This window comes from Trichosurus vulpecula, chromosome 9 (genome assembly GCF_011100635.1).
Source record: "Trichosurus vulpecula isolate mTriVul1 chromosome 9, mTriVul1.pri, whole genome shotgun sequence".
Classification (NCBI taxonomy): Eukaryota; Metazoa; Chordata; class Mammalia; order Diprotodontia; family Phalangeridae; genus Trichosurus; species Trichosurus vulpecula.
In genome coordinates this window covers 114034038-114052122 of record NC_050581.1, presented here as the reverse complement: position 1 = coordinate 114052122, position 18085 = coordinate 114034038, and the positions used below count along the sequence as shown (strand labels likewise).

The 18085-nt window shown below is 45.9% G+C and overlaps 1 protein-coding gene across 1 annotated transcript in view; it reads right to left on the bottom strand.

The window, feature by feature from the left end:
- ALS2CL (ALS2 C-terminal like) overlaps nt 1-18085 on the bottom strand; it is a 56993-nt gene that overhangs the window by 23969 nt on the left and 14939 nt on the right. Inside the window, exons 2-11 of the mRNA XM_036738442.1 lie at nt 14882-15038; nt 9127-9319; nt 8409-8474; nt 7933-8098; nt 6645-6776; nt 5509-5628; nt 4838-4914; nt 2938-3004; nt 1561-1763; nt 959-1024 (exon numbers count right to left, since the gene is read on the bottom strand). Coding sequence (XP_036594337.1) covers nt 959-1024; nt 1561-1763; nt 2938-3004; nt 4838-4914; nt 5509-5628; nt 6645-6776; nt 7933-8098; nt 8409-8474; nt 9127-9319; nt 14882-14993 — 1202 coding nt within the window. The 5' untranslated portion in view covers nt 14994-15038. The remainder of the gene's footprint in view (nt 1-958; nt 1025-1560; nt 1764-2937; nt 3005-4837; nt 4915-5508; nt 5629-6644; nt 6777-7932; nt 8099-8408; nt 8475-9126; nt 9320-14881; nt 15039-18085) is intronic.

Genomic DNA, 18085 nt, shown 5'->3' with positions numbered 1-18085 from the left:
TCTCAGACTCCTCTCCACTCCCCCATCTCCAGGACTACATGCCAGGTTAGACCTCTGGTTCTGTCTGCTTCCTATTTCCTGGCCCTCTCCCTTTCCCTATTCAGCTTCTAAAAACCCTCCTCCTATAGGAAGAATTCCTGGATTTATAAGTATCATGATGATAATGATGAAGATGATGATGATGATGACTTATCTACAAATCCAGGAAGACTAGGCTATTAACCACTTATAGTTCTAATGAGAAGATGTATACAAACAGTTTTGGAAACCTTGAAATACCTTGTAAATGAAAGCTATTATTATAATTATCTTTGTTGTTAAGTGATTTCCATTGTGTCCAACATAATCCCTCACTTGGGGCTTTCTTGGCAAAGATACTGGAGTGGTTTGTCATTTCCTTCTCTAGTTCATTTGACAGGTGAGGAAACTGAGGCAAACAGGGTTAAGTGACTTGCCCAAGGTCACACAGCTAGTAAGTGTCTGAGATTGGATTTGAACTTGGGAGGATGAGCCTTCCTGATTCTAGGCCCAGTGTTCTATCCACTGCACCACCCAGCTGCCCTACTTCATCACACTTTTGATGTTTACAAAGTCACTTTCCAGCCAACAAAGTAAATAATTATTATCCCCATTTTATAGATAAGAGAGTTGGCCAAAATCAAGCAGGTCAGACCAGCATGAAAGCCCAGAAAAACAAATTCGTTTTTGCTTCCCACTCCCTTTCTAAAAAGATACCATTCCCTGCTCCTCTGGTCTCTTTATCCTCTCCCTCACAAAAGCCAAGCTGGTTCCTAAACCCGCAGGAGAGTTAGTCCTACTTCCTCTGGTCACCCACTCCATGTGGCCTCAGGATTCAGAAGCCAAGCTATGCCTCGCCTTTCCTGAGTTGCCCCAGGGGCAGTTACTTAGGCTTCCTTGCCCTGGCTCTTGTGACCCTTCTCCTCCCACAGGGTCTTACCCATGCTCCAAGCCCTGGCGGAAATCACCAACATGATTTCTTCCATCTGGCCACTTCAAGGTCCCCCTGCAACACAGACAAGTGAAAATTAAAGGCCACTGAGGGCAGCTGTTCAGTGCCAGGGACAGGAGAGAAGGCAGAGTCGTGCTTTTGAGTTTTCGTTTGTTCCTTAATTCTTCCAGATAGCAATAGCCTGTCCCCCATGTCACCGATAAGGAGTGTGGAAGCAATGAGAACCATGGATAAAGGTGATCATGTGATTTTAGGGTTTTCCAATAATGATAAAAAGAAAGCTGGCATTTATCAAGAGCCTCTCAATTTATAAAGTTCAGGGTGTAAATGAATACTGGATTTGGGATCAGAAGACTCCATGTTCTAAAAATCGGAGCTGTCCGAACGTGGGAGGGATTGCCTATTAGGGAGGGGAGCTTCCTCCTCCTCAGAGGGCTACAAGCAGAACGTGGTGAGTATGTTACAACAAGGATTCCTTTTGTGCACAGGTTGGAGGAGTTCAGTGCTGAGATCCATCCATCCATCTTTCAAATTCTGATGCCCCTCTTCCACTGCCCCAAAGAACCCAGCACATCCCCCTGCTCACTCACTTTCCATGAGGCTTCCCCCAGGACCAACTGCCATCATAGGTGGCAAGTCGGAGCCGGTCCTCAGTTCGAAAAGTGTAGAGGCAGCAGCGGGAGGCAGGGGGCTCCACCCTCTCCTGATTCTGGTCCTGCTTCAGCACGGGGATGTCCCTCTTCCCACTCAGTGCCTGGCAGATGGCCTGACTCACCTTGGACAGCCAGCAAGCCTGCAGAAAAAAAGCTAGGATGGACATTTCAAAGGTCTTGGGAGGGGAGGAAAGAAGCTGGGGAGGTGAAGTCATCATACGCCTTTCATTCATGCCACACCTAGGTCACTCCATGGGGAAACCTTCCTGGATTGAGCAAAAAACAGTTGAAAGTCTCCAATCCCATCTCTGTGTCCTTAGGGCTGCTAGATGGTGGAGTGGATAGGGTACCTCCAACTACAAATTAAGAATACCAAGAGTTTAAACCCTGCCTTAGACACTAACTGCCTTCCTCAGTTACCTCACCTGTAAAGTGGGGGTAGTAACAGCACCTACTTCCCAGGGCTGTTGAGGACCAAATCAGATCATCAATGTGCAGGGCTTTGCAAACCTTAAAGTTCTATATAAATATTGATTACCACCACCACCACTACTACTACCGCCACCACCACCACCACCACCACCACCACCACCACCATCACCACCACCACCACCACCATCACCACTACTACTACTACTACAGTAGAATTCCCACAGCTACTCAAAAGAATCTTTCTCTCGGTCACCCTCTCCCCACTCCAAACTCCTTAACTGCTATTGGATATTTCTATTACTGAGACTTTGTCCAGTTAGCCTAGTGGTTAATGAAAGAACATGTGAGAACCGGATCGGGGTTGGGGGAGAAGGGATTAAGGTGGAAAGGGAGTCCGAGTCCATGTGGAATGGTTAGCTTCACAGAGAAAAAAAGGACTGTGTTCTCCTGACCGAGGCTCGCCCAGGCCACAGAGCAGTCATCTCACAATCTCATATTTTGGTTCTTAGAGTCCATCAATTGCCTTCTGACTCCAATCAATATTTTCTCCTTAGGATCTTGGCTGACTAAAATATTCCTCACATCTTCTCTACAGGAATTGTCTTTCCCTATTGGGATGTAAGCTTCCTGAGGGTACGGACCAGCTTACTTGCTCAAGCTTTGGCATAGCTCTTGGCACATGAACAGTGCTTAATAAATGTTTTTTTTTTTTTGGTTCGTTTGTCCATTCATTTCATTCAGAACTTCCTTCAGTCTGTGGGACAAAGGAGATAGTCTGCATATTTGAGAACTACGAGGGTTCTAGAGTCAGGTGTCAGGATGCTTGTGGTTCATGGACAAGAGGCCTCTGCTCTCCTGGGCTCAGCCTTCCTCCCGACTCACCTGGCCCTGGGCATCCTTCGCAGAGAGAGAGAACTCTTCTTCAGGTGTGATGACGTGGAACCCATACCTGGAAGGACAGCAGTGACAATAAGCAGCCCACAACAACATTCCCATGGTGCAGTAGAATGAACGCTGGGCTCGAGGCACAAGACCTGGGGTCAAGTCACAATTCTGTGATCAACTCTGTGTGCACTTCTCTGTCTAAACCTCAGTGTCTGCCTCTGCAAAATGGGAGTGATAATACCTGCACTACCTACTTCCTAGGGTCATTATCAGGAAAGTGCTTAATAAACCTTCAAATGCTACCACAATCCGCTGTTATTATTAATATATCAGATTAGCAAAGTGCCATCTCAGAAGGCACTAGCATTTCCTATAGGGCTTTCAATGTTTGCCCTGTAATGTTTACAAATATCTCATGTTGTCCTCACGCCACTTCTGGAGGTGGGGTGGGTGGTGGGAAGGGGGAAGGGAATAGGCAGGGCTATACAGGGTGTTCAGGAGGACTAGCGCCTCTGGGGTGAGGGTTTGCTGAGCCCTTTTGGGGCTGCTCATCCACCTTTGGTCCCACCTGGCACCCAAGGCTCCAACAAGCTATAGCATGCACAGCAGCCATGTCCCAGTAAACCACCTTGGCAGACAGGCTAAACCAGGTTGAGGGTAACTGATAAGCCTCAAGCCTGCTGGTGACTTAGAGGGTATCTACCCCAAGGATGTGAAGACTTTTCCTGGAGGGATGGGAAGATGAGAGCAGCTTGTTCCAATGGTCATGAAGGTGGCTGAAGCAGGTGCTATGGATGCTTAGAGGCTGGTCAGACAACTAAGACGCCAAGGTCATTGGCCTCCTCCCTGGCCATCAATAGTTCTCTTGACTTTTGTCCTGCCACTGGACTCCAATAACTCAGGTAGAAAGAATGAGGCTGACAGCTTTGTGCAACTCTGCCTCACCTAAATCCAATCCACACACAAGTCAAGACATCACCTTTGATGTCACTGGTTCTCTTCGAAAACTAAAAACAAAAACCATCCATTTGCTAGGCACTGGGCTAAGGGCTTTACAGATATTATCTCATTTGATCTCATTTGAGGTAGATGCTATTATTATCCCTGTTTTACAATGTGGAAACTGAGTACACAGAAAGGTTCAATGACTTCCCTAGAGTCACCCAGCTACCAAGTGCCTAAGGTGGGATTTGAACCCAGGCTCTATCCAGCGCATCCCCTAGCAGGCTACTAATAAAAGAGAAAGGGAAAGGAAAGAATAAAGTGAAGACTGAGAAACCTTGACCATGGACCAGCATCGCTGCTTTGGGGAAAAAGCTCAGGATTTGAAGTCAAGGGACAGAGGCGATGATTTCCTGCCTCAGTCATTTATAGGCTCCATAGTCAGAAGGCACCTTGGAGATCATCTATCCCAGCCCTCTCATTTTACCGAGAAGAAAACTGAGGCCCAGAAAGGTTCTATGATTTGTCCAAGGTCACAGAACCAGTAAGTAGAAGGGGCTCATTGTTAGAAGAGTGCTTTGTAAACCATAAAAAAGCTACGAGTTTTATTAAATGCCTACTATGTACCAGGCACTGTGGGATATAAAAAAGTAAAAAAAAAAACAAAAACAGGGGGAGACAACATGTGAACAGCTCTGTACAAATAAGACACATCCAGGCTAAATTAGGGGTAGTCTCAGAAGGAGGGCACTAAGATTAAGGAGGGCTGGGAAAGGCTTCTTGCAGAAGGTGAGGCTTGAAGGAAGCCAGGGAAGCCTGAGGCAGAGATGAGGAAGGAGAGCATTCTATGCACTGGGGACACCCAATGAAAACTTCCTTCCTATGGAGTAGAAGGAAAGGGGGAAACTGAGTCACTCTCACCCCATGCAATCGAACTGCATCCTCGCTCGCTCACCTGCTTGAGATCTGCTTCTTGTCAAGCCTGGCATCCACCCAGACCAGCTTCAGGTCAAAGGTCTGGAAGCTGTGACCCTGAAAGAGCAAAAGTTGGCATCAATGACCACATGTCCAGAGCCCAACTTTTGTTGTCGTTCAGTCACTTCAGTTGTGTCCGACTCTTCGTGACCCTATTTGGGGTTTTCTTGGAGTTTCTTATCCGTGTCATACTAAACAAGTCACAGCTTGTAAGGTCCTTTCCTATGATAAACACCCTAACAGGGATAATTTTTTTTATCGTTGGGAAGTGCACTAAGCAATGAAAAAATGCTTTTATAATAATTCACATTTATATATTCCTTCAAAGTTTGCTAAGTCATTTTTTATTAAACCAGATCTATGATTTTATTGGTATAAGGAATTCTCAGTGAGTAAACTATCAATACAGGACAGTACCCACTCTACAACAGCTCGAAACTATCAAAGGCAGAATTAGAATTCACGTGTTCTAAAGAGATGCCCAGTGTTCTTGCCATGGGGCTGTACTTCTGCTGGCATGGGGTACCTACCCATGTCTTTTCAGGATAGGGGCTGGGCACTTACCCCTATGCTCTCTCCAAAGAAAGCTACCCACCATACCCATACCTGGGACCGTTCCCTTTGTCTCTTTTCTGAGACTACCTTTCTCACCTGCAACAGAACAAGAGCATCATTGAAAAGGAGGACACGGTCAGCTCGGACTGGGCTGGCCATGATGGGCACTTCCTGGCTGTCTTGAAGCAGTCGTCGATCTGCAGTGCAGAGGGCATCCTGGACAGGGCAGGGGGAAAGGGGATGGGAACAGGGTCTTGATGGGAAGGGAATTCAACAAAATTCAGAAGCAGCCCTTGGCTCCCTCTCCCTCCCATCTCTATCCTCCAAGAGATTAACCCTTCCTTTGGTATCAATGCTCAAGCATTGGGGGTGGTTAAAAGTACAGAAAGAAAGATTTGCATTAGACAATAAGAGTTCTTGGTCAATAAAGCCTGAAGGACAATACACCTAAGCTTGTTAAGCTTTTTTGGACATCCTTTCTGGGGTGCATTTTTGGTTACCTGCATTTATGAAGAAAATAACCCTACTGTAATGATGCAAAAATATTTTAACAGGGTTAGCTACATCAATCATTAAGCTAATTGGCTTAGAACAATCAAATGTTAGAGCTAGAAGGAGTCTTAGAACAAAGGAGATAGAATCTCAAGGCTGAAATGGTTTTTAGAAGATAGAACTTGGAATGTCTAGAGCCAAAAGAGACTAAAACATGGGGCACAGGATTTCAAAGCTGTAAAGGTTCTTCGAACCCACAACTTAGAATGTCAAAGCTGAAAGATGACATAAGGAAAGAGAGGTGGGAGCTGAGGAGAGTGACCCCTTCATTTATGAAGGGGGAAACTGAGTCCCAGAGAGAAAAACTTGCCCCAAGTCATACAGTGAATTAGTGGCATCATTAGGACTCCAGACTCCATGTTCTTTTCACTAGACTCCACCACAATGCAAATTGCCAGGTGGATTGGCCCGCTCCCAACATAGGAAGAGAGGGGCTTCTCAAAAGGGCAGGTTAAAATCATAACCTCTCCAAGCTCAAGGTCATGAAGTGTAACCTATCATTCTCCCTACCTCCTGCTTACCCTTCTCCAGAACAGGAAAGTCTGTTGATGGGCTGTAGGATTTTGGAAAAGGAGGCCAATGAAGATCAAGGAACCTCTACCCCCAGAGGGTCTCTAAGACTTAAAAACCTCCCCATTCCCTCCTCTTGGACGAACCACCTGTGCCCTGAGCAGACTCACCACCAGCCGGTTGCCCAGCATCTCCCACAGAGCCTGGGTGGCCGAGGCCTCATCCAGAGCCTGTCTGATGAAGGACTGAAGAGTCACGAAGCAGTCAGCAGCCTGGATGGCCAGCTCCCTGGCAGAGTGATGCTAACAGAGGGAGGGGGCAAGTGAGGGATGGCTGGCAGATCTGAGGTCTAAGGCAGAGCCTCAGCCTCTGGAGAGCCATGGCCCTGCTTCCTGCCTGAGATGAGGGGAGAGGGGAAGACATGAGAGCTGCTGTCTTCAAGCAACAGCCATGATAATAACAGCTAGCATTTATATAGAACCTTAAGGGTTATAAAGCTCTGTTCACACGGTGTCTCATTTGATCCTCATATAACACCCCTATGAAGCAGGTGCTATTGGTATCTCTATTTTACAGATGGGGAAACCAAGGCTGAGAAAGGTTAAGTGACTTGACCAGGGTCACACAGCTACTAAGTTCATAAATGGGATTTGAACCACAGATCTTCCCGACTCCAAGTACCGTACTCTCACCACCTAGCTGCCTCAGTATTTATAAGACTGTCATTGGAAAAAGAGTTTTGATTTATCCTGCTTGGCCCTAGAGGCCAGAACCAGGACCAATGGATAGAAATTACAGAGAGGAGATTTAGGCTTTAAATTAGTTAAGGCTGTTTTAACCATCAGAACCGTCCAGAAGCAGAATCGGTCTTTCTGAGGCGGGCTGACCCTTTGTCAGATGTAGTATAAAAGAGGATTTCTGCTCAGGTATAGGTCTAGAAAGATGGCCCCTGAGACTTCTTTAGATTTGAGATTGTGAAATTCCATGATTCTATGATACCACCTATCTGACCTCATGGCAAACACAGAACTGGAAACCAATCTCTTGGGGTCTGATCTGAAAGACCCCAAGATCCCTAGAATCTATTTCTTTCCTCCTTTAAAAAAAATCACTTCCCTCAGGATTTTTGATTAAAAAACTCATTGCATTTAGAGCAGGAAGAGGCTAGACTTGACTGATTATTTCTCTATTCTGAGAATTTGACTATAAACCCCATCCCTAAGCCTGGTGCTCTTAGGATTTACGGGTGCTGTATTCATAGAAGTTCTGATGTTTATTATTGGTGAATGGTTTTATGCCCTTCTCCTCTATCTGCCCTGTCCCTTCCCTGTGTGCAGGGATACTTCAGTTTGGAGTTCCTTAAGAGCAGAGGCTACATCTGTCTTCTCTGACCAAGGGCTCCCTGGGGACAGGGGCTGTGTCTCCCCTTAGAGCAGGGCCTCCCCTCCCAGGCAATACCTCACCAACAGCATCTCCAAGTCTCAGCAAGATAAGGACATACTGCTGCACATGATCGGCAAGAGGCTGGCAGAGGATGTGAGGCAGACCAGCTGCCCCTGAAGTCTCCAAGGTCACACTGGTCAGGAACTGCTTCAGTGCTTTCCTCTGGCTCCTCCAAAACTCACTGTCATTCCAGGTCCCCAGAGAAGAAATGAAGCCCACAGTGGAATCTCTTTCTTTTACCCTCCTTTATCCCTCTGTATTCCTAAGTCTCTAGGTGGCAGATTCAGGATTTGAACCCAGTTCCTGAGACTCCAAATGAAATGGTCTCTCCACTCTTTCACACTGCCTCCCATAGTAATTTATTAATGGCCCAAGGCTGACCTAGACTGAGCTGTGAGTACCAGGCTGGCTCCAGGGAGCTGTAGCCACTCAGCCCAGCATTCAGTGCTTCTCCCCAGGCCCCAACCCCCTGACTCCCACATTTCACTCACCTCTTCTTCCTGGTAGCCTTCTGAAAGGTCTGCACCACCATACAGCTAGTATATGTCACAAAATACCTGAAAGGAGCAGTGTTACAAAATGCCTACATGGAGGACATTAATTCCCTCTCCATCCATGATACCCCAGCCTCCCTGCCCCAGCATCCCACTGGACTCAGGGAAGATAGACAGTTAGTCTATGTATGCGTTTGCTCATCATTCAAGGCCCACAGCCCCATCTGGGCCCAGAGCAAACACAGACGATATAACACATCCTGCTTGTCTTCTATTTTCTCTATTTTTAGTTAATCTTTGTCTTGTCCTCTCTAATATTCCCTCAGCCTTACCTTCCCAGGAGACAGGTGCTCCAGAGAACAGGGCCCACAAATATCCTCTGCCCGTCTCCCCCACAATACAGCCTATCCAGGTTCCTCTAGACACCATTTCTAGGACAGCCTTAATTTATACTGCTATCATTCAGGGTTCTAGTCACAAGGGCTTTTAACTTAGTCCATGAGTGTTTTTTTAAAGGTATTTTGATAACTATATTTCAATATAAATAATTTCCTTTGTAGTCCTCTATATTTTATTTTATGCATTTAAAAACATGATTCTGAGAAAGGGCCTATCAGCTTCCCCAGTCATATTGGTAAACAGAGATTGGGGGGAGCAGGGCAGGTCACAAACCCAGACCAAGCCCACAATGTGACCCCTCATCCCCAACACTCACTGTCGATAGGCCTCCAGGAACAGGTCTGGGCTGCGAAGGAGGTGTAGGGTGTGTAGGCCGACGGTGGCTGGGGAGTTAAGCCTCTGCCTCAGTGTTCGGAGGCTGGCCTGGGTCAGGTCCCACAGGTGTTGGTATTGATCACTGAGCTGCAGCAGCAGTCTCACGCACTCCTGGTCCTTGGCGTTGGAGGGCTCTTCTTAGACAAAGAGAAAACACCATCCCTAGGTGGCTGCTTGCTTGGGGGAAGGCATCCTACTATGGATCCTTCCCCAGAACTTTGGGAGGCAGCCCCAGGTAGCTGGGGCATTCAGTCATGAATGGTGTTCCCTAGGCAAGGCAAGGCATGTAGGAAGACTGGTAACCACACCTCCTGATCCCTCCCTACACACATTTGCACACACTCAGATACGCACTTGTGTGTGTATACATGCACTCAAATGCACACTCTCAGACACACACTCACATACGCTAACTCATAGAGGTGGAAGCAGAGACTAGCAGGGATTTCTGACTGCTTTGCAATGAATGCAAACCACAAATTTAATTTAATCTGCATTACATTTTCTCCATCACCTTCTGAGACAATCAACAAAACAATAAATCTAGTCCTAGTCTACAGGCTTTGCTGATTTGAAAGGTGGAAATGTTCACACTGAAAATTTAACCATCAGCTCTTGTGAGCAGGTTTGAACTGGCCTCAGGATACCCTGGCTCACTTTAGATAATTTGAATAAACCCATTCAGGTTAAGAGATACACCCACCAATAGCAGATAAGAGAGGAAGAGCAGAGTTGGGTGGTTTAATGGAAGGGAAGGGAAGGACATGAATAGGGCTGAGGAGCCAGAGAAGAAAGGGAGGAATCACCCAAACTTATCATGATATATGTTATAATATATAATATTACCATACCATACTACATAACACGACATTATATTACGTATTTTATTTATTGCTGTTCATTCATTTCAGTCGTGTCCGATTTTTCAGGACCCCGTTTTGGGGCATTTTCTTGGCAAAGATACTGTAGTGGTTTGCCATTTCCTTCTCCATCTCATTTGACAGATGAGGAAACTGAGGCAAACAAAGTTAAGTGACTTGCCCAAGATCTCACAGCTAGTAAGTGTCAGAGGCTAGATTTGAACTCAGGAAAATGAGTCTTCCTGACCCCGGCCTGACACCCTACCCACTGTATCACCTAGCTGCTATGTTATGTTATGTTATGTTATGTTATGTTATGTTATGTTATGCTGTGTTGTGTTACATGATAATAATATTAGCCTTTCATGGGTCTTTCCAAACTGATTTCACATTCTTGCCTTTCACAAACTCACTGTTCCATCCAGACATCCCTTCACTGATCCCAGTAGGATCATAGATAAAGAGCTGCAAAAGACCGCAGAGGGCATCTAGCTCAACCCCTTCATTTGACATTTGAGGAAACTGAGGCTCGGAGAGGTTTAAGTGACCTGCCCAAAGGTCACAGCGGTAGCCAAGTAGCAATATTCCTTCTCCAATCTCTAAGCCTTTGCACAGGCATTTCCCTTTCCCATAACACGCTCCTTCCTCACCTCGATCTCCTAGAATCCCCTACCTTCTTCAAGGCTAAGCTCAGATGCCACCTCCTACAGGAAGCCTTTCCTGATCAACCCAGCTTGGAGCACTTTTCCACTCTGACACCCCAAAGGACTGTATTCATTTTGTATCTGTCTTTTATATGTTGTGTTTACTCACTCGTATAAATGCTGTTTCCCCAAGTAGAAAGCAAGCTCCTTGAGAACAAGTCTTTGTAGCCTTGGCACCTAGAACAGCGTCTGGCACATAGTAGGCACTTAATAAATGCTTGTCGAATCAAATTGCATGGGTTCATGAGAGCCTCAGCCGCAATTCACCAAGAATCACACAGCAAATTGGCGAGTGAGCTGGGCAAGTAGCTGAGTCTTCCCCTCTGCCGCCAACCTGCCCATGTTCTTTCCTCTCATTTGGCTTTTAGGAATGGCAAGCTCAGAGCAAAGGAGAGGGTCAGCCTGGCAAGACATAACTATCAAGAGAGGTGCAGTCTAGACCCAGACTAGACCCTGCTACTTGCTGTGTGACTTTTGACAAGTCACTAAACCTCTCTGGGCCTCTGGAACTTGGAGACGGCACCTGCCCCAGACGCCTCCTAGGGTCATGGTGAAGGTCAAAGGACTCTTTGTAAACTGCAAAAGCAGTTAGAGATTATGAAGTATTATAATTTTTCTTATTAAAGAGAGGCACAAAATAGTGTCTAGAAAGCAGGCGTGAGTCACACACGGAACCTCAAAGGACCCCCAACAATTCCCAAAGACTGGAAGCTGCAGAGCAGTTGCTGATGTGTAGTGGGATTTTCCACCAGAGCTCCTCACGCCAAAGACATCACAGATCGGACAAAAAAATGATAATAATTATTATCATTGTAGATAATGACTAATCCCATCCCAAGTACACTGCTGATGCCAAAGCAGACCATCTAGTCCAACCTTGTCCTTTTAGAGAAGGGGAAACTGAGGCCCAAAGTCATGCTGAGCAAACGGGGGTAGACCTTGAAGCTCCTGAAAACCAGCTCATTGCTCTGTCCGCCTCAAACCTCCTTGATGCACTAATTCAACAAACATTGCTATGTGCAGGGTCCTGTTCTCAGTACTGGGAAAGAGTTTTAATAATTACTTTCATTTATTTGGAACTTGGAGGTTTAAAAAAGGCTTTTATTTATCGGTAAGCACATTTAAACCCCAGGAAGATTCAGTTGCCTTCAGGGCAGGGACTGTTTTCATATCCCTAGCACCTAGCACAGTGTCTGGCACGAGGTAGCTGCTTAAGGAAAAGCTTATTAAATTGAATTGAATCTTACAGAGTCTTTGCCACAAGGGCTAGACCTGTTTCACAGATGGGGAAATTGAAGCCTGAAAAAAACCCAAAAGAAAAAAAATTACCCTCTGATGTAGGTATTGCAAGGACTGTTTTATAGATGAAAAACCAAGGCTTTGAGTGCTTTCAGCTCTAGGTCTATGACCCTGTAAGTTGCCAAAGATCAAACTGCTGCTAAGTGTTGGAACGAGAATTTGAACTTGGATCTCCTGACTTGGGGGTCAGACGCAGTCTCCATCTTCCAAGAGGTTACGTGAAGATAAGACACAAACAAATATAGGGCGGACATGAATCTGCCAAGCAGGAGGAAGACAGTGACCTTGTCCCTTTGGCTTAACTTTTATCCCTCAGCTGTTTCCCCCCACCCCATTCATCTATATGAGAGATGTAAAAGAATCTTAAGGTAGAGAAAAACTTGGAGGGGAGGGGGCACCCTCCCCTCCACACACACACCTAAGAGCACTTAGCAGTTTGTTGGAAAAACAACCTGAAACTGATACTCACTGGAGAGTCAAGCAATTGGAAATGAAGAGGGGTCTCTGAGGAATCTCTATCCCTAAGTCAGATTGAGGTTTCTGTCAGAACCCAGACCTTGGTGATCAGGAACCACTGGTTTAAAGAAATTATTATATGAGCAATGAAAAGAAAGACTTAAAGCCTCGAGGGCCACTGAGCGGGCTGGATTCTATGCTCTGGAAGCCTGGCTCACAGGGCAACGAATCTCTTTTTGGAGAAGGAATGCCTACTATAGGCCAAGATCTGAGAACTGACAGGGCCTCTTTATGGGGAAGAAAAAGTCAAACAGCTAAGGGATTTTCCCTGGCCTCATGACTGATCGTGTGAGGCCTCTGCCTTGCCATGTGAGACCAGCAGAAAGTCATAACCTGATAGAGACTATGCTCCATGCCCACCTGCCTGGAAAACACTGTACACCCATGTGTTGGTTCCAAAGCATCAGAGATGTATTCACCTTCTACACATGGGGTTCCCTATGAATGCGCCTCTCCATGAGGCAGCCAGGTGGTGCAGTGGGTAGAGTGTTTAGGTCTGGAGTCACAAAGACAGTTGTAAAGTCACAAAGTCAGCCTCAGACACTAGCTGTTTGACCCAGGCTAAATCACTTAATCTTTGTTTGTCTCAGTTTCCTCAGCTGTAAAATGGAAATTATAGCGGCACCTACTTTGAAGGGTTATTGTGAGGCTCAAATGAGAAAATATTTTTAAAGCACTTAACACAGTGACTGGCACATAGGAGATGCTCTATAAATGCTTATTCCCTCTTCCTTCCTAGGCATTTCCCTGGTCGCAGCTGTTTCCTACATATGTTTATTCTTTGCACTGGTGGTTTGCATATTTGTGGAATAGTATAACCCAGTGTTTTTTTTTAATGTTCCATTATGAACATTCTTACTATGCTATTTTATTAAATGCCTTTGTTTTTATTCATTTATGTTCTCTGACTGATTGATAAAGTAAAAACATCAATGGGGGGCTCATGAACTATAATTTAAAGTGGATACAAACCTACAGAACACCTTGAGTCTGGAGAGACCCACTAAGCAGGGGAGATGGTGGGGGGAGAGGAGGAGAAGAGGTGAGGACACTGAGTGCTAATCCAAAGGAGGGCATTACAGATCTTCCACTTCACTAAAGCTACCTCGGGGCACTAAATTATCTTTTCGTTTTTAATTGTACTTTAACTAGCAATCTGGTATAACTAGATCTTACTCCCAAACCCGCTAAGGCCTGAAGGGTCGGGGACTTGTTCATTTTTCATTTTTGTATCCTCGCTGCTTAGTCCAGAGTCAGACAGACCTGGGTTCAAATCTCACCTCTCATATTTACTAGTTGTGTGACCCAGGGCAGGCCACATAATCATTTTGCATCTCAGGGAAATCCCTAGATTTTCTTTATTGAGTCAGAGATGAGTTGCTATCCATATTGGTATAGGGAATATCCACACCAGGAGTTCCCATACTGACAAAAGCTCAATCTTTCACTTATCAATATTTTCCCAGTGCTTTGCACACAGTAAGCATTGAATACAAGCTTGTATTTACAGATGTGTTTCTTCCTCCTGCTAGAATGAAAGATCCTTAAGGATAAAAGTCATGTTGTTTTTTGATCTTTATATTTTCAGCTCTGAACATTATGTGTAAATGAATGTAGTAAAAGGAACACTGGGTTCGAAGTCAGGCAAGACCTGGGTTCAGAGTCAGGCAAGACCTGAGTTCAAATCCAGTCTCTGGCATTTACTAGTTGTGTGACACTGGCATATCACTTAACATCTCTGTGCCTCAGTTTTCTTACCTGTGAATGGGGTACAACAACATCTAACAGGATTGCTGTGAGGCTCAAATGAGATAGTGTGTTTGCAAACCCTGAATCACTACATATACCATACTGATATTTTTCTTAATCGATACTTTAAGAATCTTTCATTTCATCACTACAGATGCTTTCTCGACTACCGCAGACTGCATCCAAGCCTAGCACTCTACCACATCGCCTTAAAGAATTTTGCACAAAATACGCAATTAATAAATATTCAAGTTGAATGGAATTTAAATCACTCAGTAAATGGGCCATTAGGTGGGCAATGTTTCATTTTGTCTTTGTATCCTCAGTGCCTGCATACAGTAGGCACTTAATAAATATTTATCAATTAACTGAGTGAAAGAGTGCTAGGCTGAAAGACTGTAGAAAACCTGGGTTTGAGTCCAGGTGGGGACAAGGATCCAGTAGGGGATGGTACAGACAGTCGGTTTATCAAGCAGAAGCAGGGCCCATAAGTTCATTGGCCAGGGCCAAAATGGAACCATTTACAGTCACTTCCCTTCCCCTTCCTCCTTCCCAGAGACTAACTCACCTGCCAGGAGCAGAGGTTGGAAGACAAGGGTATTAATGCGGCCAAGCAAGGCCAAGAAAGTTTCTTCCACTTGTAGCAGTGATGTCTCTTCCGAAGTACACATGGTGTCCATTGGAGTGTGGCTGGGTCTAAGGCCCCAGGCCTCATCAGGGCCCACCTAATCAGGGACAGACACAATTTCACTAAGGCTTCTCCAGAAACTGCCGCCAAGATCACCAGCCCAGACCCACCACCACCGCCAAAAACATCCAGAGGACCAAACAGAGGCAGCGGATTGGTGAATGGCTAAACAAGGTGTGGTACATGAAGGCAACAGCATCTTACTGTGCCATAAAAAACAAGGAAAATGAATGCCGAGAAGGACAGGAAGATTTACGTGAACTGATGCAAAGTGAAGTGAGAGGAGCCAAGAAAACAATGGACGTGGCTCCAACAATGGAAATAGAAAGAATAACCACAAAACAAGCCATAGTGAGCGCTGCGAAATTACAAAGGATAAGCATGGCGGGATAATGAGGGCATAATGTTCTGTGAAAGCTGTCCTGAGGCAGCACCCAGACTGCCAGAGAGAAGGGAGTGCTCTCCCAGCCATGACGGTTCATCCAAGTCTGTAAAGAAGTAAGGCGATAAGACAGCTATTTGTGGGGGTGTTCATTCGATTCGTTAAAGAAATAAGGCAGTGGAGCAGATATTTGTGGGGATGCTGGAAGGAGTCCCAGAAATGCAAAACTCTCAATATGAGTTATTCACACTGAACAATGCTGTCCCTTGGTTCCCAGACCCAGGAATCTAATTCCAAAGGTTCACTCTCAAGATTTAGATACCTGTGAGAGGCGGCAGCTAGGTGGCACAGTAAGTAGAGCACCAGCAGTGTTCCCAAGAGGAGTCAGGAGGACGAAAGAGGAGCAGGAGGAGGAAGAGGAGAAGAGGGGAACGAGGAGGAGGAGAGGATGTGGGGGAAGGAGGAGGAGGATGTGGAGGCAGGAGGAGAATGAAGAGGAAGGGCCAGAGCTGGTCCCTGTGGGGCCACTGTGTCTAGTGCTGGGGGAGGGGGAGCCCAATGCTGTTCCCTTTCAGGGTGGTGATGCCTCCCAGAGTGGCCCAGGGCCATCCACAGTTGCTGCTGGTGAGCTCCCAGCTGGAGCAGGGGCACTGTGAGGCTCAGAGGGCTGTGCCCATGAAGCAGGTGGGTAGACTCTATATATTTTTTCCAATTGGAAGAAAAGGAGGTGTGTGTGGAGGAGGGATGAGGGTGGCAGCCATAAGTTGCTCTCCCTCTACCCCTAAAAAAAAGAAAGGAAAATTTAAGAGGCTATTTCAGAGGCCCTCTTCTCTTTCTACTTTCTGTCTTGGGATCTCATCAACTCCCAATGGGTGCAAATGTCACATCTATGCAAATGCCTCCTGAACCTATATGTTCAACCTTTATGTCTCTCCTAAGCTCTAATCCTCCATGCCTAATTAACTGTCTGTTGGACATCTCCAAAAGAGTATCACCCCAGGCATCTCAAACTCCACATGCCCAATACAGGACTCATCATCTTTCCCCCTAACCCTACCCTTCTTCCTAACTTCCCTATTTCTATCAAAGTAGTGCCCTCCTTCCTGGTACACAGGACCGTCACCTAAGAGTTGCCCTCAACCTTTTAGTCTCCCTCTCCAAACAATCCTCGAATCTAATTGCGCACATCTCTCCGATCCATCTCCTTCTCTCCACTCCCATGGCTACTACCCTAACCAGGTCCTCAACACCTCTTGCCTTGACTGTTGCAGCAGCTTCTTACTTGGTCTCCTTGATGAGAATCTCTCCCCTTTGCACTCCATTCTCCACATTCACCAACATGGTTTCTCAAATCACAGTTATAACCAAGTCAAGAACCTTGGGTGATCCCCTGTCTCCTTTAAGTGAATACAGAAACTCCTCTGTTTAGCCTCTAAAGCCCTTCACAGCCTGGCCACAATCCGTCTCATTTCCAGTGGGTTACACATTATTCCTCATCACACGTTCTACTATAGCCAAGCTGGCCTCCAGGTTGTTTTCCCAATTTGACATTCTTTACTTGTGACTCTGAAGAGGGTCAGCCCATTTGTGGAATGTTCTCCTCACCTGGATGTCCCTTCAAGGGTCAGCTCAAGTGCCACCTTCTACCCAATTCTCCTAATTGTTTTTTTTGTTGTTGAGTCATTTCAGTCATGTTAGACTCTTGGGTTTTCTTGGCAAAAATACTGGAGTGGTTTACCATTTCTTCCTCCAGTTCATTTAATAGATGAGGAAACTGAGGCAAGCAGGGTTAGTGACTCGCCCAGGGTCACACAGCTAGTAAGTGACTGAGGTCAGATTTGGATTCATGAAGATGAGTCTTCCTGATTCCAGGCTGGGCACTCTACCCACTGTGCCACCCAGCTGCTACCCTTACATCGTACTGACTCATCTGTGTATGTATTGTTTCTTCCCAACGGAATGTAAAGTCCTTGAGGGCAGAGATTGTTTTAGTTTTGTCTTTATGTTCCTAGAGCCCAGCACAGTGCCTGGCCCTTAGTAGGTACTTAATAAATACTGAATTAATGCTTCCCCCATTCCAGACATTCTACTTTTATTTCTGTTTTGGCTAGAAACCTGAAGGTCTTCCCCTCCCAGATTGATTTTTTTTTTGACTAAGTAAAAGAGGCCATTCTCTGCCTTATTTCTGACCTAGCCTTAATCACTGAATGGGCGTTGCCTCAGTCAAACTGGAACCTGTTAAAGACCTTAGCCTGAAAAGGTCAAGGTTCCCCACCACATCCTGGGCCATCTCCAGTCCTCCTGATCTATATCTGGCCACTGGAACCAGATGGCTACAGAGGAGAGAGTGAGGCTGGTGACTTTGCACAGCCCTGCCTCACTTAAATCCAATTCTCCTGTGTGCCATGGCATCACCTCCCTGATGTCATGAAGGACAAACAACAAACAAACAATACCCACCAAGATCAGGTTGGGGGTTTTTTTTGACTGCCGTGTCAAACTGCTAATTTATGTTGACTTTAAGGTCCACAAGAGCCCCCAAGAGGATGCAAACCCCCAAGTTGTCCCAGGGAAGGCCCAAGGGGCCAAAGACATGATCCCTGCTCTTAGGAAGCTTCTAATCTGGCTGGAGAGACAAAACTACAACACAGGAAACAAGTAGGAAACATCACGAGGCATTTTTGTCAACTCTAAAAGTCTAT